Here is a 24,468-nt window from a genome sequence, read left to right as displayed (position 1 = left end):
GGGGAAAGAATGTGCCCTCTCCTGGAATTTAGACGATACCTTGTTTTGGTTAATTTAATTGGAAAATACCTTTTTTAGTACTGTCATTTGAAAAATGATAAATTCCCGCCCTCCTTAATTTTCGTGAATTGACGCCACTGAGTAGCAATGATTAATTTTCAGCAACCAAAAATAAATGCAATCGGTAGACTACCAAAACCACCGCTTGAGAGTACAACGTTTGATAGTACTCTTTACTCGGTGGTAAATGGCCAAATCCAAAATTTGCGACTTACATGGTTCTTACAGTAAACTTATACGTTTTAGTCTAAAGAAAAAAAAAACAGAATGTCGTTGTTCATTTTATTTACACATATAAAAAACACATTTTTTAAGCACTTAATTGACTATTAAGTTAATGCACACGTTCGTCCTTTTCTTCGTTTTTCTTACCCCTTTTTGATAGTTTTTTTCGCTTAATTTCTGTTTCAGCACGTCTCTAACTTTTTTTTTTATTGGGGTTAGCAAGTGTTTTTATTACTGAGATCAAAGCTAGAAAACAGTACATTCTCAACTTTTTTATTTTCTACCCTCCTAAAGTTCTGCAGGTGCGTCAATAAGTAGTTCCTTTCACAAAAACTTTGCCAGGGATGGAAAGTTTATTTACAATTTCTTACCTTCTTAAGGTTATAAAACCTTTACAAAACCAACGTATTCGAAGTTCCTTATTAGTTTGACAATTATTTAAAAATAAAAAATAGAAAAAAGTTCCAAATATTTCAGAAAAATTGGATTTAAAGCCATATTTTATAACGAAGCACAACTCCAACATTGGTCAAAATGAATATTGCAAGGTAAAATTGAAAAAAAAAAATTATATTAGGTGAATGTGTTGCTTTTACAAATGTCACCAATCAAAAACCTGAAACGATAAATACGGCATTGCAAGTTAGAAAATGCACGCTGGTTATTCATAATTGGCCTGAACTAGGTGATCAATTTGTTTGAGAGGGTTCAAAACTAGTGGGGTCCTAACCGCCTCAACTTAAACCGGAGTAATAGATTTCACCAAAGTTCATTCAGACCCTACCCCCATTAGTAGACTGAAACTTTCTAATTGTGATGACCAAAGATTTTATGTGGAATTAAAATATGGAAAATCGTAACCTGAGAGTAAAATTGCCCAATTGCTCGGAAGCTTATTTCGAAAAAAAAAACGTGATTGAAAATTTTTACACTTTCTATTTTGACATTGTCAAGAATCTTAAAGAATAAAAACAGCTAACCTATATTACCACACGAATACAGCACTGCATCCTTACTACTAACATAGAATGTAAGAGTTGTCTCTTAAAATGCCAAAAAATCGTAGCACAATTTTCCTGTTAAATTCACTCACGTAAGTGGAATGGAATAAATTTCCAGAGCAAAAAGATCATTTTTAATGTACTTTTTAATTCAACTTCGACGACACGGTTTCCAATTAACTTAAGATGTATTTAGGATATGAAAAGTAAAAAAAACGGAAGAACGTTATTCTAAGAGGGCAAGACTTACATCAAGTTTTTGGCTGATTATTTCGTTTATTCATATCAATTGTTTATTGATAAGCATCAGAGGGCTCTACCAAGTCCCCACATAGTCCATTAGAACGAACGAAAAAGTCATGTTAGATGGCAAGACTATCTGGGGAATTTTGGTTTTAGCCAAAGGACAATTTCATTCTCACGTCTCACAATGTTAAAATATAAATTACAATCACTTTTGAGTACCAGACCTAAGGCGGTACATGAGGTGAGTAAAGCAGCTTTGGTGTTTGTACCAACAATAATCACTAAAACTACCGTAGGTCAAACTATTTTTTTTGATGTTTCCAAAGGGGTTCTTTTTCGTTGTAACCCCCCTACCTGAACATGGAAATGAAATTTACCAATTTTGGCAAATAACCTTCTGAAAAATACCCTTGAAGTTAATTATAAATATTTGTGACTTCCATAAATAGCCAATCATAATTTTTAACATTAACTATCCATTTCAATTTATACGCCGGTATAATTTAATTTAAAATTCGATTCTTTAAAAGTTAGACCTAAGCCATATTATTATCGTACTTGTCGAAGAAAGAGTTCAGATTTATGAATGTGTTCTCCATTGATTTTAGCGTCATAATCACATCAGATGAAAGTTGAAATAATGTTAACATAGTTTAAAAGTCTATATCAAACATTGATTTGTCCTTGAGCATTGTCTACTGATACTATGCTCGTATTCAATATGCTTATTGAAATTAATTCTAGTAGTTTTTTTTTGGCGTTCAATTGGCAATTACAATTACTGAGTTGCGCTCAATAGCGGTTAATAAAACCTATTAAATTATTTGGTTTTGTGCATCAGAGCTCATAGAGCCGCAGTTCGTTCTTTTCTAGATAGAAAATTCTTTGACTGTTTCTTACAATTTTCACGTAACTCGTATAAAATTAATTTTTTTGTCTGTTGTTAATTTGCTGATTCTTGTCATCACTTGCTTACAAAAGTCAGCAGAAGGCGGGTATAATGGGGTATGCCAGGGTTTGAGATAGGACAAACTTCAATGAACCTAGGGGAATGGGGACGCTATTTCTGCGGTAATTTAGCGTGTAGCCACTTTAAAGTTAAAATCACCAAAGTATTTTCCAAATGACTAGGACAGCTCTTTGGATGAGAAACGACAGATTACCAAAAAATCCTCCTTTCCGGTCAACCATTAAGAAAAAGAAGGTTATCTCCAAAAGGATGGGAGAAGACCGTAAAGAAAGATTAAAGGAGATTGAAACTTCTTGGGAGGGTGTAAAGTTTTTTTTTGGATAGATTGGTATGAAGGATGGGCGTGCGTAGCTGTGTTCGCCACAGGTGGCTCAGTATTACAGCGAGTTCTTAATAGTAGCAGCAGAAATCCAGCTCACAGCGGATTTATTAGTACAATTTTTTTAAAGAAATTTGTAGTCTAGTTAATTGAAGGTCTTAGCTGATTCTTGACATCATTTGCTGGCTGACTTGACAGTCAGTAGAAAGACGGTATTTTTTTTTCTCAAACTCAGCCTAGGTATTAATTAATCTTTATAACATGGGAGACAGACTAAATAAGTTTCAAATAAAAAGATATTCGTTGATCCTAGAAAAGCGAGAAACAGGTTCTTATTCTTATCTGAGCCACGGCCAATTGGAGTCATGTATATTTAGTTTTTTATCAATATTCCCACAATCATTATTCAGAGAAAAAAAAAAGATCGAGAATAGAGTTTCATTTTAAATTTGTAATTCTTTAAATTGTTTTTTTTTTATTTTTCTTCTGTGGCTTTCCACGTTGCTTCGTTTTATCCAAGTTGTTTCGTCCACGTTTCTTGGCACATTCCCCTAATTTCTCTGATAGTAATGAAGAAATGAGGCGGTTGTCCTCCCGAAATATTAACTTTGTTCATCCAGTTTTTTCGCTGCCCTCGAAAAAAAGATATACTCATTCCCGATCTTTTTCTTCAAATGTTTTGTTACGGCAGGCCAATGCGGTTTAAGAAATTACCTTTGTTATTTAGTCAATATCCGACTGACGAATGTTTTTTAAATGATAGAAGTGCGTTAACATAAGTTCAAAATACTCTACCGTTCTATCTAAAGTTGATACTTTAGGTAAGACGTTCTCTGGTCTCTTTCAACCAAACCTTGAAGTTTCTATAGATAACTTTGGCCCTTTCTCTGGCCTTTTGAACCAGGCATGAAAGTTTCTATAGATACCTTTGGCCCGAACCAAACATTGAAGTTTCTATAGAAACCTTTGGGTTGTTTTTGCCCTGTAGTGCTTTCAATCTGATTCGCGAATACCTGAATTAAGTACCTTTTTCTAACCTCCAAGATTACACTTCCAACAAAGATGGAAACTGAGAGTTATAAAGAAGTAAGTTAGCATGCAACAATATTTTGAAGTGGTAACTTAAAAAAAAAAAAATTTTTTTTCTTCTAGTACTGATGAAAAGATTAAGTCCACACTCTATAAGCAAATTTAAGGGCATAAGGACTTCAGATTAAGGACTTGAAGAAAAAATAGTCACATAGCTTTTCTACAGCCTAGTTTGTGGCATTCTCTAAAATTTTTAAAACGCGCCTTTTCTTATAACTATTTTGAGATTCCATACGAGCCACTCAGAAGCCAAATTATTAAGGTCAAATTTGTTCAACAAAAAATTAGTTTTAAAACACCATTCATCTTAAAGTAAAAGTTTCTTTAAAAATCTTGTAAATATTAGGCCTTTCAGTGTGTCCTTTGTCTCTGGAAAAAAGGTGATAATTTTTCCTGTGGGCATATTCGTTGCCCACTGCGTGAATTTTAGAGAATCCCCCCTAACTGTTACCCCCCCTCTCCTGGAAAAATTATACTTATTCTAGTAACTATTTTGAGATTCCATACGAGCCGACCAGAAGCCAAATTAATAAGGTCAACTAATCAACAAACGGATTTTTGAGCGTTTTGTGGCTCATTTCGTATGCTTTATCATTATTGTTGGAATGTTTGTCATATTCCCCACGTCACAATCGTAATTGTGACGTTATGTAATATTTTAACAGACCTGCAAAGAAACAGTTTTTTTCTTCTACAGACTGAAATCAATTTATTTGAACTTAGATCCTCAGTCATCCTAAGAATGTCTTTATTAATAATTGTGCAGCTGCGCCGATTTCAAAGTCAAAGACAAAATACTTCAGACAAAGAAGCAAATCAAAAATTTTAGGACAATTTGTTTGATTTGAGATATTTTCAAAATCACCTAGAATCATTCAAATTTCATTTAATGTGTTTATGTACTACTTAATCAAAAACGACCATGTTCTGCCATTTATTTTTAGTCAGTTAGCTTTATTTGAGTTTGTGACTTTAACCTTCTTCGAGGGTTTAATTTTAGTTCCTTTTGCTACCAATTTTTTGCGGCTGGTTGCCAAATGTGACATCAAACTTTTTCCATTGAAGAAAAAAAAAGCTCTTTCCCGATTTCAAAAAATGCATTTTGAAACTCACTAAATGACCGTAAATTCTCGTACACAAACAACCACCAGCTGAATTTACTAAAGACAGAGGGGTTCTCCAAATACAAATGTAAAAAATGGTTCTGGTGAATCCATAGCTACTTTTAGCTCGAGTTTCAAAGATTTTTAAAAACAATACAGATACATAAAAAAGTGTTTCTCAGTATCTAGGAGGAAAGGGAGGAGGGGCCGCGAAAACAAATTGGCAAATATCTAATGGCAATGGCCATAAAAAATGGTAAATGGCTAACGGTAAAATTTACTTACTAAAGCAGCGTTTAAACGTTTTACAGCCAAGCATGCAAGAACTTATAGTCAAGCATCCAGTTCTACAGTCTACAACTTCAAATTTAAATATCAAGATCCTTTTTTTCGCTATATTTACTATTTGCGCTTAAGAATGGCGTTCAAATGGTTTCTAGCTGAACCCCCGTGTCTCAGCAAGTACATGGTCAGATACACACATATGACTACTTAACCAACTCCGATTCTAATGGGTTTTTCTACATGATTCTAATGGGTTTTTCTACACGTTCTAATTTGTTTGAAGCCAAAATCCACCTTAAAAAATATACAATGCATAATTATTTCAAATTAATATGTGAAAATTGCAATAGAATAGTTTAATCTTGTAACGAAAATCAAGTATTTTATGAAAATGAGATGATCTACTTAATTTTTGTTTAATTTGAAAGAATATTGGATTTTGCTTAGGCATTATGTACTACCTTTTTTCCCTAAGACAATGGCCAAAACGAAAATTCGTTCAATAGCCAACTAAAATAGAGCCAATTATCAAAAGTCCTCACGCCCTTAAGACATTTGCTTTAAAAACGAGACTCTATCTCTTACACCCAAACAATCTTACGTTTATCCTTAAATCCTAAAATCCAGAATCCATCCTTGATAAGATCCTATAAATCCAGTAAAGAAATATCCTTTGATTTCCTTCATCATAACACAATCCCTCCTCTTTTTATCCAAATCCCTTCCAAAATGAAATCCAAATCCTATTCAATCCATTTCCTCCTTTAATCCATTTTTAATCCAAAGGTATCCACTCTATAAAATACAAGTACATTAGTCAAAAAATACAAATACAGCAACCATAATGACAAACACTTGAAAAATGGGCATATTCCTAAGGTGGGAAATCTTTTACAAGTCTGAATTATGACTTTTTTTTGACAAAACTCATCATTTTATCATAACTCGTCAAATTCATTCAATGAGCTTCACAAACAGCGACTTGTCATATAGTTACTTACAAGTAAGTAACTACCAGTTACTTACTTGCATTATTCATTTATAGAATAGAATATACTATAATCATGGCATAGAGTATAATTACAGAAGTATTGAATATAATATAATTACAAGTATAGTTACCTACAGGTGCACACTGGTCTAGTCTAGGGAGGAGACAAAAATACACAAGGTAATTTTTAGGCTTTAGAATTCTCCTTAGCGGATGGGGAATCATTTGGTTTAATTTAAGAAGATTCCCACTCCCCATCTGTGTGTAGCTTTACTTATATTGAGGTGTATACCCACGTTTCATAATTATGTGCGCCCAAATTTGATACTGGAGACTGAACTAAATGTACTCGGTATTAATATTCTAATACCTAATAGAAACAAACTTGACTTCTTCAATTTAAAATTCAAAAAGGGTCAAACACTGGTGGGCTACTTTTTCATTAAGATCAGATTACCCACCTTAGGACCAACAGAATAGCATCACTAAAATAATCATTGCAAAATAAGTAGACCGTAGAAATTTTGCTGGTGTACTGCAATCTAGAACATTGAACTAAGTTTTTTTTTTTTACGACAAAATATGAGGACCAAGCAGTGTTAACAAAAATACCAGAACTGAAAACATAAGTATACACCACTAGCCCTGTGATGATAGGGATGTCAAAAGATAGAAAAGGGGACAGAGTCATAGCATCTTATGTGCGCAAAGGGTGCTTTTGCATGGGAATCGCAAGTCACAAGCACAGATACCCTGCAAATTAGTGTACGCTAAGCCCAGGTAGGTAACCTGACATCAGTTAATAAACTGCCTTCTAACGGGAGCCACAGTGCAATAAAAACGAGAGTGGTTGGGCGATGATCTAACTTTTGAAAAAAAAGCTCCTTTTGGTTGCTAGTGCTAAAGCTAACTCTTGAAAATGCCGCATCAGAATCACTCACTTTTCTTATAGAGACGATACAGTATCCTTCTCACGATGTAGCAGCTGACCTAATCAGTCGATTAACTTGATGAGAAAATGGTGCTGACAATTGCAAGACAGATTAGAAGATGATAACTATTCTATTGCAATTTAAGTTCGTCTTGAGAATTTAAAGCTTTCCTTCTTGGAATAATCCTTATTCAATCCTGTCTTAAAATATTCAATGGAACCTTCACATCCTGACTTTTCTTGTCATGGCTTGGTTGTCAGCCCATACCCAAAACCCTGATTCTGGAAATTAGGTATCTCAATAGGTAATCAGGTGTACTAAATTTGTCTGATTTTTATCAGCTAGTTGAGCTTCTGGTGGCAGCAAATTTTAGAAGCATCGAAATTTCAGCGCTTCTAACCTCCACAGCAGAATTCCCAGCTTGACTAATGAACTTTATTGCTTATCCAAATGATGGCGATACTTTCAAGAATAAAACCTTATGAAAAGAGCTTGAACCATATTTCCAGCCGGTAAAAAAAAGACGCAAAAAAAAAACAGAGATGTCACTAGAGCTCCCATGGACCGCCTTCACTGCAAGAAACCAATAAAAAGAGAGACACGGATAAAACCAAAAAGAAAACCGCACACAAAGAAATCGTAAATGAAACGAACCTAAATAAAAAGAAACAAAACATCCATGAAAAAAAAAAAAAAAAAAAAAAAACAAACAGCGAGTTAAATAAGTTATAGCCTAACTCCAAAACCAACCATGAAAAGCCTAAGATACAAACATTTTTTTTTTGTGAGAAGTTAAATTCTTTAATTTTCAAGTTCATTCTTATCTGTTTTTAAGCTGTTTTTTTTTTCTACGGATGTTTTTTTGTTAGTTTGCTTTTATTTTTAACTGATTTTTTCTCAACGGTTTTCTTTTTAAATTTTCTGCTTCAGACAGTTTTTCATGCCTTTTGTCCTCTCAATTTTTCGGTATTCTTCAGACTTATGCTTGCCCTAAAGATGACTTAGCAAAGGCTTGTCTCTAAATATTGTACGAATCAGAATTTAGCCATATTAAAAATGTCTTGCTGGACAATATCTAGCCAGTGCACTCTGAAAACTTATCACAAGTTGTTGTTGCTACCAGTGATGCCTTTTATCTCTTTCAAAGCTCTTGATTCTCTCTTTCTAAGTTCTAGATTCTCTCTTTCTAGGTCTCTCTAGTATCTTAATTCTCTCTTTCTATATTTTTCCGAAGTTGTTTTAGACACCTTGAACTTAATGATTTGGGATATTCATTTTAAGCTAGTTAATCTTTGGTGTTTCAATAGCTTTGCCAAACTGCCTGGCTTGTATTGAATTTGCTAATATTCTCTAATTATAATATTATTTTTCTCAACATAGGGGCAACTAGAAAACATGTTTGGAAGACAGAGGGCGGGGAAGCCAATGGATGGTACCAACTGTCAAATCATCTTTACAGACTAATGTTTCTATAAATGCCCCTATAAACATCCCCCAACGCCCCATAACGAAGTTCTAGCTTACATTCAAGCACCCACACAACGGTATTCTTGAAAGTGGCGATTTATTAAATGGTGAAAAAGTTCAAGTCACCTGAATATTATTAAAAAAAAATTCCAAGAAGGCAATGCCCAGAGACAGCCCCCAGGTCTTTGGTTTTGCACAATATGATGAATATTTAGGGGGGAAGAGCCATTAAAGTTCATAATTTGAACCTTTGCTTATTAAACAGGGAGTTCTAAAATCATGTCCCACAAGATGAATATTGACAAACCTCAGCATTTCAAAAACCATGAATTTTGTGGGAAATTATCCATGATAGTGTTCATTAGGCTCTCCTGGACAATTAAAAACACTGTCTATGAGACCTGATCCCACTATCACGGGTATCACGGGTGCAGGGGGGGAGGAGCTTCCATAGACTCGATAGGTGATTCTTAAAAGAAAAATTACAAGGAAAGTTAAGCATATTTTGTCTTAATCTATCTGCCAAATTACCCAGCTAAATTTTAAAAACCTAAAAGATTCCTAAACATTTAACTATGTCAAGATTCATGACTTTATGGACACTCTACATGATAATTCAGTCTGAGTTTTTGGAAGTATTAAGAGAAAGAATAAAAATAAATCAACCATAATAAATGACAATACATATGATTTGTGTACATAATTAACTGGTAAGCTACTAAAAACACAAATTCGAACCTTTGGATATTTTAAGCCTTTATTGAGTAGATATTATTTTTTCAAACTCTTACAGCCGATCTTGATCTGGAACGACTAGCAGAGCGTCGGACTGGTGAATATGTTGGTGATCCACGTCCTCTTGCCCTTGGAGAGTATGAACGGGATCTACTTCTAGAGCGATTGTAGCTGCTGCTGGCACCACCACGAGAGTAGTCATCATCTTCTCGGATGCGGACAAATGAAGTTTCACCCTATTCAAGTTGAACGTTTATATTAGGGTAAACCAAGTTAAAACGAGAAAAATTCAAACTTCCAACTCTAAGTAACTTGAATCGAGGGAACTTCTGAGCGAGTTCCAGGAAAATAAAGGTTGATGGTACCAGCGCGATTTTTGAATATTTTTTGCTATCATGGTTTTAACTACAAGCTGTACTGACAGTGTAACATCTAGCAACTTAAAAGAAAAAGCGAAATTGATGTAATTAATGAACAATTTTATAATATGAAGCTAACATTTCTTTGAGAGGTATATGGTTTTAATAAGCAACAATATAACCTTATCAGTAAAATCAAAATTACGCACTACTATGCACCAAATATGTAATCCGTTTCGTAATTTATCGAATTGAAGAATGTTCAGCTTTCGAGCGTAATATTTATGATTAACCCATCGGAATAAAAATATAAGGCATAATTTTTGAAATTAGAAAAGATGGACCATGGAGCAGCAGCTTACTAATTGCTGATCAAAAAGTCAAAGGCACAACCGTTATGTTTCTTCTTTCGCATCGCAGAGCAGAGACATATGAGTTCATAAATAATAATAGTAGGATAAACGTAAGGTAGATAAGATTTATTAATAGAAAAAGACCTATAAAACATAACGTAACTCGTCTCTCTATATAATATTACTCAACAAAAAAGGTGTTCTTCATACCCTTATATATACCAAAGACCAAAAATCAGATTTCAAAGGAAAGCATACAAAAAACAGGGTTTATAACACCTATAATATCTACCCAATACAATGCATTACATATAGCTTTTTGATTATGTGTGTCTGACTGACCCCTTGTCGTAGTTTTAAAATAGTAGTTGCAGTTAGTTATTAATATATTATTTTATGATCTATAGTTTTAATATATTAACCAAAGACAACAAATTTGCTATTATTGTATAGCTGGGATTCATTTCTATCCATTTATCGAATTAAGTTTTAGAACTTGGTGAACACGGTTTTTTAGATTGCAATTCATTGAAAATTGATAATTTGAAATTTTGATCGAAAATGTAATGAAAATCGTTGGTTGAAAAAAAGAAAAAGGGAACACTCAAGATTAGAAAAAATTAAATACAAATAAAATGAAAATAATAATAATAGAAATCATTATATATATAAAAAAAGCCTAAAAATAGCCTTCTCTAAAACCCCTAACATGACCAGATTCACGAAAAATAAAACTTTCAAACAGGATTTTTATTTGCAATGTTACTAGAAAAAAAGTCTGTAGACTATATTTCGGATGAAGACAACCTTCTTTAACGTAGCGGTAAGCTAAATACTACGATTGATTATCAAAGGCTTCACCAAAAATCCTAAATTTTCTTGAATGTGCACTTTTTATCCCAATTAACAAGGTTATTCCTAAATTCTTTGAATTATTGCCCATCCCCCAAGAAAATCCCAGCGTAAGTGCCTGTGGTTAACCTTGTACTTTAACCGTTATAATTACTTCTTCAGAGTGGGAAAATTAGGTTAGATGTCCTGGTACTTGTATGATAAACGCCCTACCGTTAAATTGTACATTAGTTTCTTTCAGCTTAGTGTGAGACAAGACAAATAGAAGTGACAGAATAGATGGAAAATATATAATTTGGACTTTATATTTGCACATTAGGGGGTGGGAGGGAGGTAAAGTAATTAGACAATGTGAACTTAGAAAACAATTCTTACTACATAATATGCAGAATAATCGTACCTAACACATTAGAAATGCAGACCCGCTATACTTTACCCCCCCCCCTAATTTGCAAATATATAGCCTAAATTTGTTTCTTAAGTATTATATTTTTATCTTACTTTGGCACATTTCATTAGGATTGAGCGTGAAAGAAAAATATTAGAAGAACATTGAGTAGGGCGTATATCATACAAGTACTGATGGCCCTTAAGGTACTCAACCTTTGTGTAAAGTTCGAATTTCTAAAAACCTAGTACAAAATCGGGAAACTATTTGTTTTACCCATGAACAAATATACAAGATATAGCTTGTGGTAATTACACTGACCATGAACCATAAAAAAGTGCAAATCGATTAAAAAAGAAAAACAAGGAGCACTCAAAAGTTAGAAAATACATACAAATCAATAAATAAAAAAAAGAGAGAGAGAATTATATAAGGAAAAAAACCTTCTCTTGAAGCTTTTCAGCAAACTTTCCGCAATACAAACGGAATCTGGAAACACATTCTAAAAAAGACTAGTGTCGGGCCTAATCGTTTTTCTTATTTTCTTCAACGAGTATTTTTTCTACAAAACCTACTTTTTTAGTGAATGAGCCATTACTATTTCCACTCCTACACAAACCTTTAATTGTAAACCCTGCGCAATTTTTGTTGTTATTTTTCTGCTTTTACTTTCAACGAAATACAAATATTTTATTATCATTCGAGTACTGAGATTTAGTTCTACCCATTTTCAAAACTGGATCTTAGGAACTTAAAGCACAGCTTTTTTTTAGGCTGGTTGAAAATTGTCACAAAAATTCTTATTTTTAAGCAGGTTTAGATTCTTCTATAAGAATCTAAATAAAGTCGTTTTGGTCGAAATATTTTGTTTAATTTTTGGTATGTTATTTTCTCTCGTATGGTTTTGATATCTCAACGAAATCCAAATATTCTACTATCATTCTAGAGCTGAGATTTAGTTCTACACATCTTTTGAACTAAATCTTAGGAATATAGTGCACAGGTTTTTTAGATTACAAATAAGTTGAGCGTTGGTTGAAAATTGCCAAAAAAAAATCTTATTTTCAAGTAACTTTAGATTCTTCTCATGGACAGTCTAAGAAGCAATATTTATCTTTTAAAACCATGATCACAAGCCCTCCAGGACGAAATTCATATTTTAAACTAAAACAGGACACAAACATCAAAAAGTTTGAACAACAACATGCTTAAAACTTGCTAAATAGACAAAATGAATAATTCTTTCATCATTTTCTTGTGTAAAACTGTGTCATCTTAGTAGGGGAAAACCCCCCACCATAAGGGTTTCCTTCCCCTCCCTATCTCTATTAAAAATACATTTAAGCAAATTCAGCACCTCCCTTCAAACACAAACTCCTCTGAACCTCTTCCCCCTCTAAGGGGAATCGTTTGCTTTATACCACAACACAAATATTAAACAAATGTGGTATAAAGCAATGCATCGACTGGGTACAGCTAGTGAACACCCCGCCCCTCGTCGTTTTGTTGCTACAGTACAGTGGACTATGGACTCTTCTTCGGGACTGAAAGATTTGAATTCAACGCACTCTATGGTAGAGATCGATCTTAATACCGACTAGATCAATTACTCCTCTCGTGATGTCACGAAGTTTATCGACCTAGTCATCATAATAAACCAAACCCAGTAAATGCATTGCTTTACCACAACACATATACAGGCCTCCCGCTAGATTTTTTTTTGAAAAATATGAATTTTTGACCACAAAAACATGAACTATATGAGCTTTTGATTGCAATTTTATGAATCAATTATGAACCTAGATTTACGATATGTGCACCTCAGAAAGTTTCCATGGACTCAAAAAGTGGCAGTTGGTGTCTTCATGACTGGTGCACATATTCTTCTTCTTTTTTTTTTCTTTTTTTTTTTCATGAGTTCAGTTAATTGCTTTTAATTTGTATAAAAGCACAAAATACACCAGTACAAAATAATCCACTCTACTTGTTCCTTTTGGCAAAATATGACGAAATTAAGGACATTCGTTTGTTTACCCTTCTCTGTATCAGGTTAACCTCTCTAGCTGCCTCATCTTCTTCGCGCATCCTCCTGTTCAAAGCTTCGACCATACTTTGTGCGAGACTTATTTCAACAAAGTCTTTGGCATCTATGGCTTTTTTCAGCTTCTCATTAGCTTCTTGGAGAAACATTTCTGCTACTTGTCTCTTCTTCTTTTCAACTGAATTCTTCTCAATAAAATCTTTTCCAGGTGTTCAATGGTCTTCTTATCAGATAACATCCTCTTTTTTCCTCTTCTTCTTCTTTCATATTGAACTCCTCTTCCGGCTGTCAAGATTGCTCAGCTTCCAGGTACAGTTTATACCTCTGGCATGCATTTCGCCCCAAATTCAACAGCTCTCTGTTAATATTCGTCCCCCTTGATTCAGTTACCCCGGCAATTTATAAAAAAAATTATAACTTTACCATACATCCCGAAACTTGGCGATAAGCTTGAAAAAAAAAAAAAAAACATAATCTCTCTGTTTCTTTAAAACTGAACAAAAAGTTGAGCATTTTTTCAACCCACTACAAGATAAAGTCGATCCAGTACTTGGTAGTGTTGTCTGCAGAATTTCTTCTTCTTTTTGAAAATTTTAAATCGGTAGGACCCATCAACAACTCGGTAAGCGTTTGCCTAAACACAACCCTTCAATTGATAAGTCCCTGAGATTAAGAAATAGCAATGACAACTTTGATTCGGCATTGGCTTCGCATATTTTCGTAAATCCGACCCATCTGGTTCTTTTTGGCGAGGCAACCTTAATATCTACTGCAAATGGCCTTCCACAAACTTTTGAAGAGCTAATTGAGATAAAAAAAAATACATGAACCAAAATTTAGCAATAAATAGAGATACTGGAGATATTTCATTAAGCCCAATTTACGACAGTTTAATTTTGAAGGACTCAATCAATATTTTCATCCGGGACAACTTGATAGAACCTATTTGGACATCAAATGATGAACGAATTTGTAAGCTAGCCAGAGCAATAGCAGAACAAAGTATTGTTGCCCAATCATCTTGGTAGTTTTCTTTTTCATTGATTCCAATCGGGTTCTTATTTAGTTTCTGTTCTGTCATTGTCAAGCAAACTTCAAAAGGTTTGATTTCTGTTGGTTTCTTTTTCTTTTCTTTCTTTTTTGTTTAGCACCGAGGACGACTCGGCGGAGGTCCTTGTCGAAATATTTGCTTATTTCTTCTTCTTCATGGTTCGCCACTGGCTGACAAAATCCTCGTTTTATCATCTTTTTTTATTTTATTTTTCATTTTGTTATTTTCTTTCCTTTCTGAGTTTCATTTGTCAAAAACAGAAGAAAAGCTTAAAAGGATTAATAATGAAGATATAGACTTAATATTGTTATGACTGCTTTAACTGATTTGGGAGTGTAGGAACAAAGTTACCTTTTTTTCAAGGTGGGAAGAGTTTCCTTTTCTAGCCTGCTTCAACACAAAAAGTTGCAAATTGAATTTCAGTTAATAATTTCCATGGAAAAAACAACGCACTCTTAAAATACAATGGAAAAAAAAAATGTTGAAAATAAATATAGACAAAAATAAATATTAATAAAGAAGAAGAGAAATGGGGAGGAACACAGAGTACACTTAATGGACAATAAAGCCTAGAAAAATTAGTGTTTCTGCATAGAATGGGACTATTTCAGCCACTAGTCAAGCTTTGATTTAACTTTTAATCAATCAAGTGGAAAGCTTAGTCTGAGATTCAATGTTTAATCACAACATCAGAAGCCTAAATCTTATATATTATGTTTTGTTTAGGGATTTATTCACTTGAAGGCTCCCTTTAATGTTTATATTCACACAATCATTTTACAACCTACTTGAAACACTAATTATCTGGCTTAATTAGCTTCCCAAGAAAAAGAAAAGAAAAAAAGACAGACCTCATGAGAACGAAATCGAGAATCGTCCAGTTTCTTCACTGCATATTTCATATCTTCATAGCGCAAAAATTCACATACACCAGTGCCATCTTTAAACACATCTGCATAGCAAACATCACCCGCTTCTCTCATGTGGTCCTTAAGATCTTGCCAAGAACCAGTTGGGGGTAGGCCTTAAAAATAGATATTAAAAAAAGACACAGTCAGGGCCATATCCAAAAATTTTTGTGGGAGTGGTAGGGGTAAAAAAAAACTTTAAAAACACATTAAAAAATTGCCTATAATAATTTTTGTTACGTTTTTACAGAGTCGGACAAACATTTCAGGGATGGGGGGGGGGGTCAAACCCCCTAAACCACCCTTGGTTACAGTATTGCTTATAGTTGATTACCTTTCTATTCCACAAGTATGTATGTAAGATCCCACAAACAGCTGGTCAAGTAACCAGGACTATAAATAACTAATTCTTCCAATACCCCTAAGAGATCACATTTGTGCAAACATATGCTACCATATAACAATACTTACCCATAGAGGGAAGAATTTCACCACCCAGAAAAAATGAAAAACTTAAGAACTGGCATTATATGTCTTGCTAACTCAGAAAGGAATAATGTACATGCATGGGCGCCCATAGACTGAATTTGGGGGGGGGGCTTACTTGGTCTAATCAGCACTTCCAGTGCTGTATAATTGAAATCTCAAGACGAAATATCATGGGCAGCACAACAGCGCTGCCTAAGTAAAGAGCAATGTGGGCACAATATAAGATTTCTTTTTTAGACCAGGGTACTTCTTACAGAAAGAAATGTCATAGGAACTTCAAAAGAGCTCTTGGAGGGCAGCCAGCTCCCCCCCCCCCCGTCAATCCCCAAACACATCCAATCAAAATTTTGAGATGACCATTTTGTTCAGTGTAGTTTGAACTATCTGTCTTGGCTTTTCTCTGTCTACAATTAGCCATGTCTTGATGCAACCATATGCAACCTACTACAAAATACTTGACAAAATCAATTCAGGTCTGGGATAACTATCTCAGGGATAACTTCAATTCTTCAATTCAAGATCTGGAAATTATGACTTTGAGAATGACACACACCCCCACAATCCTCAGAGCAAAGGTTATAAGTTACGCCCTGTGGTGATATAAGGTTTTTTATAGGAAGGGGGCTCATTCGATTGGTAATCAGAAGTTCTACTGGCCTTTTTAACAGTCAAAAGTGGCTGGAGATCATCCAGTCCCCTCCCCATGCACCAATCATTTCCCCAAACATATTCAACCATAATTTTTGAGATAGCCATTTTGTTCAGTGTAGCTGAAAAGTCCAAAAATTACGTCTTTGAGGGTAACTCCCCCTCCCCCTCCCCCCACATAGCCCTCAGGTCAAGGGTTGTAAGTTACGCCCTGGGGGCATATAAGGTTTTTATAGAAATGGTGGTCATATAAACTTCAAAGAGGGCTCATTGGAATGGTAATCAGAAGTTATAGTGCTCTTTTCAGGAGTCAAAGTGATCAGAAGGCAAATAGCTTCCCCACACACACACACACGTCGTATTTTCCAGAAACGCATCTGATAGAAATTTTAAGATGGCCATTTGTTGTCATAGAAACATCGGAAAGGGCTCAGTCGGTTGGTAATTGAAAGGGCTAGTACCTTCTTTAATAGTCAAAAGTGATTGGAGGGCACTCCCCCCACGCCCATCATTTCCCCAAACACTTTCTGTCAAAATCTCGAGATAGTTATTTTGTTTGATGTAGTTTAAAAGTCCAGAAATTATGTCTTTGACAATGAGAACCCCCTCAAGGTCCTAAGGGTAAAGGTTGTAAGGTATGCCCCGAGGGGATTTAAGGTTCTTATGGAAACGGGGGTTGTATACACTTCGGAGGGGGCTCATTGGATTGGAAATCAAAAGTTGAAGAGTCATTTTTAAGAGTCAAATTTATCGGAGGGCAGCTATACCCCCCACGTCATATTTTCTCCCAATGCATCCGATAGAAAATCTAAGACAGCCATTTGTTCAAAAACCAAAGATCTCATAACACAGCCTTTGGGGCTGACACAACCCCCCAAAGTATGAGGATAAGGGTTTTTATGTTATGCCCAGGGGGAATGTAAGCTTTTTATGAAGAGGTGGTCTTGTGAACTTTGAGAGGAGGCTCATTTGATTGAAAATGCATACTTTTAGTTTCATTTAAGAGTCAAGCGTGATGGAGCAAAAATAGCCCCCCCTCTTCTCCCTGATATCCTCTTTTCCCCCAACACATTTGATCGAAATTGTGAGACAGCCATTTTGTAGCCAATAGTCCAAAGAGAAAATAACAATATCTTCAGTAATCAAATATAAGAAATATTTAGGCAGACGTTGAACTAAATCAAAACGAACTATTAACATGTGAACTTTCAAAAAGGTTACAAAGCAATATCCTGAGAACAATTTATATTATTAAGTTAGATCTTTAAGAGTAAGTTGTGGGGGATTTCAATCAAGCCAGAAAGCACTATGTGTACACTTTTAGTACTACAACTACAGTTACTGTAACTAATGATGCTTAGAGTATTAAGGTGAAACTTCTAGGAAGTGTTTAGGGGGCTTTCCAATTAAACGAAAAAACTGTATACATGCAGGTTTTCAAAAAGGCATATAAGCAATATAGTGTCAGCACCACTCTATAATAGCTAGAAATATCATTGAAACATATAAAGAAGATAATTCGATTCAAAATTGAAAGTTCTAGGGGTCTTTCTAAGAGTAAAAAGAGATTGAGGGATATCAGCCAGTCTCTCAAGCCCATTTATTTCCCCAACACATCTAGTCAACATTTTGTTCAGCATAGTAGAATGGCCCAGCAGCTATGTCTTCAGGAATATTGGGCATGTCAAACCCCCCACAATTATGCCAAACTATGGATTTGTATAGAAAAAAAAAGCCGGAAAGATAAAATATTTTTTTTTTTTCATGAAAATGACTGTCAATAATAAACAAACAGAAATTAATCTAAAAAAACTTTTTCCACCAAACAAGCTTTTCAAAGAAAAGTAAAGAGCTCCATTAAGCCAAAAATGGGCAGAAATGAAGTCAAGTAATCATCCAAGCATAAAACTACCACAAATCACTATCAATAAATAAATGAAACTCAAAATGAGCAGAAATTAGAATATATAGCCGAATAAAACTCGAAACAAGCAAAAATTAGCAATAGTAAGGCTGATAGCCCCCATGCCTTCTCATAATTTCAATATAATTTATGCTTTACTGAAAACAAAATATTTGTTTAAATGTTTTCACTTTTTTTTACTTAAATAATTAAAAAAAAAAAAATTTTCCTCACTTTTTATTTTAAGGAATAAATATCAGTATAGGTAAATTTAACTGAAAATCCACAATCATTTTTTTTTTCAGTAAAACCTAAGTTATGTTCTGGCCTTGAGAAGCCATGGGGGTTATCAGTCCTAGTAAGGTTAATTTTTGCTCATTTGAGTTTGACTTGCCATTTCATTATAATTTCTGTTCATTTTGAGTTTCATTTAATTGTTGATAGCGATTTGTGGTAGTTTTACACTTGGAAGATTATTTGACTTTATTTCTGCCCATTTTTGACTTAATAGAGCTCTTTACTTTTCTTTGAAAACTTATTCTGTGGAAAGTATTTTAAATTAATACAAATATATGACACAGTCATTAGGCCAGGGGGGCAGATGCCCCCCCCCTTATGGGGAGGGGCGTCTATTCCATGTGTACACGAATGTATACCTCTTGATCAGACCTAAAGGCCTAAGTTGTTTTCTACACATACATTATTTTTCATTGACTCTATGATACTTAAATTACTATGAAGCCTACTATGTCAAATGTTTATATAGTAAATTTATTATCACTGAAGCACAAACAACATAAAGGATAAAGTATAAATATTTTTTAAGTTATTTGGAGAGAAAATCCTGCTCCTGGAACTTAATTTTCTGAATTTAGCAAAAAAAATTTAAGTTTCATACAAAAACTGCTGAATACCCAGAAAAAATTGTAATATATCTTAAATCACTATAAAAAATTCCAATTTAGCAAAAAACTGCAAATTTAATACAAAAACTACCAGACACCTAAAACAAATAAACATACTTTAATCACTATGAAAAAAATTATGAAGAAATAATATGAAATGTTCAACAGGCAAAACTTTTTTAACTATTATTAACCTACTAATGAAAGCTTCCAAGAAATTTTACATTGCCTCCCCTATCTTGGAAAACTAAACACCCCTTACACTCTTGCTAACATTGCTGTGGTGATGTATAAATGGATAATATGATCCTAAAATATCACTCCTTGTACCATATTAAACTTATGTTAAAAGGGTCTAGAGGTCCCAGTTTGAAGCTGATTTAAAGAAGAGGTCCCAGCCTGAAGCTGATTTAAAGTAGAGTCCACCTTACTTAATGAAGAACTGGTGTCATTTTCTCAAAATAAAGAATTTCAAATATACAATTGATACAGCCTTATCCTCAAAATCAAGACAAAAAATGAGATGAGGCACAACTCATCATCACTGCCTAGCTTCTAAAAAGTCAATCTTTCTGCTAATACATTGTATTAAATGTGCCACATTCCAGTGCATAAAGGTGCTACTAGCCCTGATAGCATGTCCCTAGAATGAATCTTGGTAGCCAAAATCAGTGTATTTTCTAAAAAACTGGTCTTTAGAAAACACAGAAACCAATAAAATTGTCTTAATCTCTACAACCTAGTAGCTAAACAAGCTTAATCAATTTTGTTTTATTGTGTTCATAGGTGTTTTTAAAGAAAAAAATTCTATCTTAACTATGTTTAAACTTGTCCTGAGTACCATTTATCATTCAAATAACTATATATCTAGATTCATTTGGGAAATATTAGGAAATGTATAATATTTTGTCTCCTATATTTTTTCTTGTTTGCTACCTCATGATATTTTCATAAATATCATGTGATACCCATTACTAGTTATCCAGATTGACTTAAGAAGTATTAGGAAACAGAGGGGGAGGGTTGTACATCCATTATTGAGAACATCATATGCTTAGCTAAACAGCTCATAAAGGCAGCAGAAGCCCTGCAACATTTTTGCTAACTTGATAACAAATTGAATTGGTAAAATCAAAAGAATATAATTAATAAAATAAAAGACAAATGAGAGGAGAAGAAAACATTGACACTGAAATCTTGACTTGCCAAAATCTCATTTTCAGTCAGTAAACACTGTGATTTTACCAATTTGATTTATAAATTAGGCTAAAAAAATTAAATAAATAAAACATTAGGACTAATAGAAACAGATGATGATACTGATGGAATATCTCCAACTATCTTGATAATGTTCTGTAGTCACAGCTGTTCAGCCAGTCATAAACAAATGAAATTAGCTTTATCTTTTCCCCTCATTTCTTGTTGTGCCTTTTACTTTTTCTCTTTTTATTGTTGTTGTTTTTTTGTCTTTTTTTTAATTGATGAAAGCCATGTAAGGCACCCTCACCCTTATGTCTAAATGAGGCAAACTCCTTTTAAGTTTTCCAGTCCCCTAAGGATCTTTATATCATTAATAACAGCTAGTGGGTAGACTATTCTAATTTGTTAAGTATGAAGACATAAAAAGGTATTTATTTTTTTTAAATCTAAGGGGTTGCAATTTTGTTTTTCTGTATTTATCTTAATAAAAAAAAAAGGAAAATTGAAATCTAGAAGAGGGAAGGGGGTAGGGCAAACAATTTAGGAGGACGATTCCCCATTTAACTAGTTGGGCCATTGTGTAAAGTTCGAAATTTTCAGTCACATTTGTATTGGTAACTATATTAATCCAATACTCACCAATTTTTGCAGAGCGCTACTAAAGGAGATCTACTCTCACCATGTCCAGTATTTTAAAGCAAATGAAATTAACCAGAAACGATTTTAAGAAAATCTTGCTTTATTAACCTAAAATTAATAATAGAGGAGTGCAATGGCTTGAAAACAATGGTAAAAAAATACTAAGAGAAAGCAAAATTGGATATTGCCTTTATTAAAGGCATTTGTTGCATGACTTTTTTACAAATAAGATTTAGAGACCATTACTGACATGCTTGAAGCTAGATTAACAAAAATGTATCTTACTTGTTTTGAAGCCAAACTGGTTCCTTTAATCTATTCTTCAAATTTAGAAACAAAACCTTGATATGGCTTAAAATCCCACTGAAATAACAGGAATTGTGTTCTCAAGAATTAAAGCTATGAAAGAGCTTGAAAACTCAAAATGAATGTAAATGTATTTTTTTGCCAGAATTCAAGGTGACCTATCAAGAAAGCTTTCTTCTAAGCCCTATTAAGACATAGAAGAGATTAGACATAGCAAGTTTCCTAGGGTGTACTTTTATTTTATTAGTATGCTTCCTTCTTAAGAGCCCTAGCTATTGGTTAAGAATACCTAGTCTCCACAAGTAAAACACTATAAAATTCCAAAACTTACTTGAGAGAAATTCTTAAATGGTAATTATGTCTTATAATCACCACACTCAAGAAGTGAAGTTAGGTTAATCCTAAGGAAATACATAAATATGGTGAAAATATAATACTAGTGACAAATTATGGAAACTATCACAGAACCATGGAAATCAGGCCACCCAGAATGCATTATATTGAATGGTTTCTAACCTAACCAAAATAGAAACTCTACATAAAAATGTTTAATTAAAATATATCTACATTATCTCTCTCACATTTAGCTGATTACAACCAAGTACATACTGAAATAGAGAAAGAAACTGTTTCTACTCTGACCAAGAACTTGAGTGTGGTGGCTAGAAGACATAAGTACCTCTTAAACACTTAATTGTGTCATTTGTAAGAACCACCAATAAATTTTACTGCCTGACCCCTTAATGGACAAATATATAGTGTAAATTATAGATGTCCAATGAATTTTCTATAGGCCAACTGATTTCTTCATATTAATTCAACAGCAAATAAGCAAGATTAAGGCAACATACAGCAGAAAGAAAAGTCAGCCTATGAAAAATTAAGTATATATTAAATAAAAATTAAGTTAATTTAGGTTATTTTTTTGTCTATTAAAAAAAGAGGGGTTAAATTTTCTTATCAGGTCACTAATGAGATAGCTAAGAAATAGGCATAGCTTTAGAATAAGAATTGCATCCTGAATCCATATATAGCATTCATTTGCATTGGAAATGAACTTTACCTTCACCCCCTAATGTTCAATATACCAAGTTACATATGTGCAATGAAAAAGCAAATTCCCCTAAAGTTTGCCCTCAATAGAGACACAAGAGAAACTTATCTAAGCCCATTTATAATGAGCTTATTAATTCTGATTGTTTTTATATCCTTCTACATAATTATATTTTGCAACCTAATAGGATCTCTGATTATACTGTACCTGGTAAGTGACTGGCCTTTAATAATGCTTTTCATAAAATGAAATTTTTGAAATGTCATTCAGTAGGGCCATTCTTTTGTTCTAAGATCTTACAGTTTCTGCAAAGATTTCTGTTCTGTTGTTCATCTTTGTTCTAAGATCTTACAGCTCACTGATGTTAGCAAAAAGTTTGAAGAATGCCATTTTTCTGCCACATAGAACAAAGATGAGGGAACTTTAATGATGTACTCATCATTTTTCTTACAATGCTGATCAGAGCAGATTGATAAAGGATGTTTGCAAAGAAGTAAGATCTTAGTCCTAAGATTTCACTTTTAAGCATTCTTTGTCAAAAGACATACAACCTTAGCAAAATGATGAGTAAAAGAAGAGCCTTAGTACTGAATTTTTTATTCAGTTACCCTTTCATTGTTGCTCAGAAAGTTTTAATTTAGTTGCAGTGTTTGTTTTGAGGGTTGGCTTTTATTTTGTCCTTTGGACTTTTTCATATCTCCTTCAGAAATAGTCAACCACTAAACCAATAACGACATTTTAGAATATTTCTGTTTTTTAGCAAATCAATTTGTGGTAAAATTCTACCAAATCATATAATTGAGTTAGGAATAAAGTGAATACACCATTCAATGCCTTTTTTTATGCTGATTACAAATATAATAATCATTTCTATCAGAAATGAATTTCAGCCCCCCCCCTATATATACCTAACCCAACCTAACCTAACCCTGAATTGGCATATATAGGGGGGGGGGGGCTGAAATTCATTTCTGATAGAAATGATTATTAGGCCTATATTTGTAATCAGCATAAAAAAAGGCATCAAATGGTGCACTCACTTTAGTCCTAACTCAATAATAAGATTTGGTAGAACTTCACCCAATTTGCAAAGATCTTAGGCCTAGCCTATATCTTTTGACTGAAAACAACAACAAAAACTAAAAACAACTCTTTGTTCATTCTACTCTGATCTTTGCCTAGGCTATAAGGCCATCGAAGATTTCTTATTCTTATTTGGCATTGAACAGCACAACCAAAATGCTTTGGTAGGCCTAGGCTAAGGCAAAAAACAAAAATCTGAATTAAGAATTAATATAATCTGAAATAAATAGGCTAAGACCTTAGTTTAAGATCCTAGCAATTTTATGATTAAAAGGCTAAAATAGGCTACTTAAATAGGCCTATTGAAGTGGTTACTGCCTTTCTACCTATAGGCTATGCCTATCTCATATCTTAACATAGCATGCTAGCTAGAATGAATAAGCCTTCCTTTAAGTATGCTAGGCACTCACCTGTAACTCTGACTCTATATTGAGTCCTCTTAGCAGGAGGGCCTCTTCCTCTTCCACCACCACCACCACCTCTTCCTCTATCTCGAAATCCACCTCCTCTTCCACCCCCAAAACCAAATCCTCCACGGTCACCTCTATCAGAGAAACCACCATCGTTGCCTCTTGGGAATTCTACTCGTAATTTATAGCCATCATAATCATATCCATCCCTTGCATAGACAGCATCTTCTGCATCCCTGGGATCTTCAAATTCAACAAAAGCAAATGGAGGCCCTTTCCTGTTCTTCAAATCTATGAATGTGATCTTCCCAAACTTATAAAAAAGATCTTCAACATCTTTTTCTCTGATATCAGGGGGCAAATTTCCAACATAGATGCGACTTTCGTTGGGATTTCGTCTAGACATGTTTCAGTTTACTTCCTCCTTTATCAAGAACAACAAATATGGTGGTTTTC

The 24,468-nt window shown here is 33.9% G+C and overlaps 1 protein-coding gene across 2 annotated transcripts; it reads right to left on the bottom strand.

The window, feature by feature from the left end:
- Nucleotides 1–328: 328 nt before the first annotated feature.
- SF2 (splicing factor 2) lies at nucleotides 329–24,468 on the bottom strand. 2 transcript variants are annotated; one of them, XM_089086646.1, is made up of 4 exons: nucleotides 24,013–24,468; nucleotides 15,319–15,491; nucleotides 9,427–9,659; nucleotides 329–6,093 (listed from the first exon to the last, which is right to left on the bottom strand). In XM_089086646.1, exons 1-3 carry the CDS (start codon nucleotides 24,416–24,418, stop codon nucleotides 9,468–9,470), a joined length of 771 nt encoding a protein of 256 aa, XP_088942772.1. In that variant the 5' UTR covers nucleotides 24,419–24,468; the 3' UTR covers nucleotides 329–6,093; nucleotides 9,427–9,467. The 2 variants fall into 2 exon arrangements, with proteins under 2 accessions (XP_088942772.1, XP_088942771.1); XM_089086645.1 differs by having other exon boundaries at nucleotides 329–9,659.

Source organism: Artemia sp. Qi Xiang Cuo, chromosome 3, assembly GCF_049724085.1.
Source record: "Artemia sp. Qi Xiang Cuo chromosome 3, ASM4972408v1, whole genome shotgun sequence".
NCBI lineage: Eukaryota > Metazoa > Arthropoda > Branchiopoda > Anostraca > Artemiidae > Artemia > Artemia sp. Qi Xiang Cuo.
The sequence above is the reverse complement of the archived record's forward strand: the minus strand, read 5'-3'. Positions and strand labels throughout refer to the sequence as shown.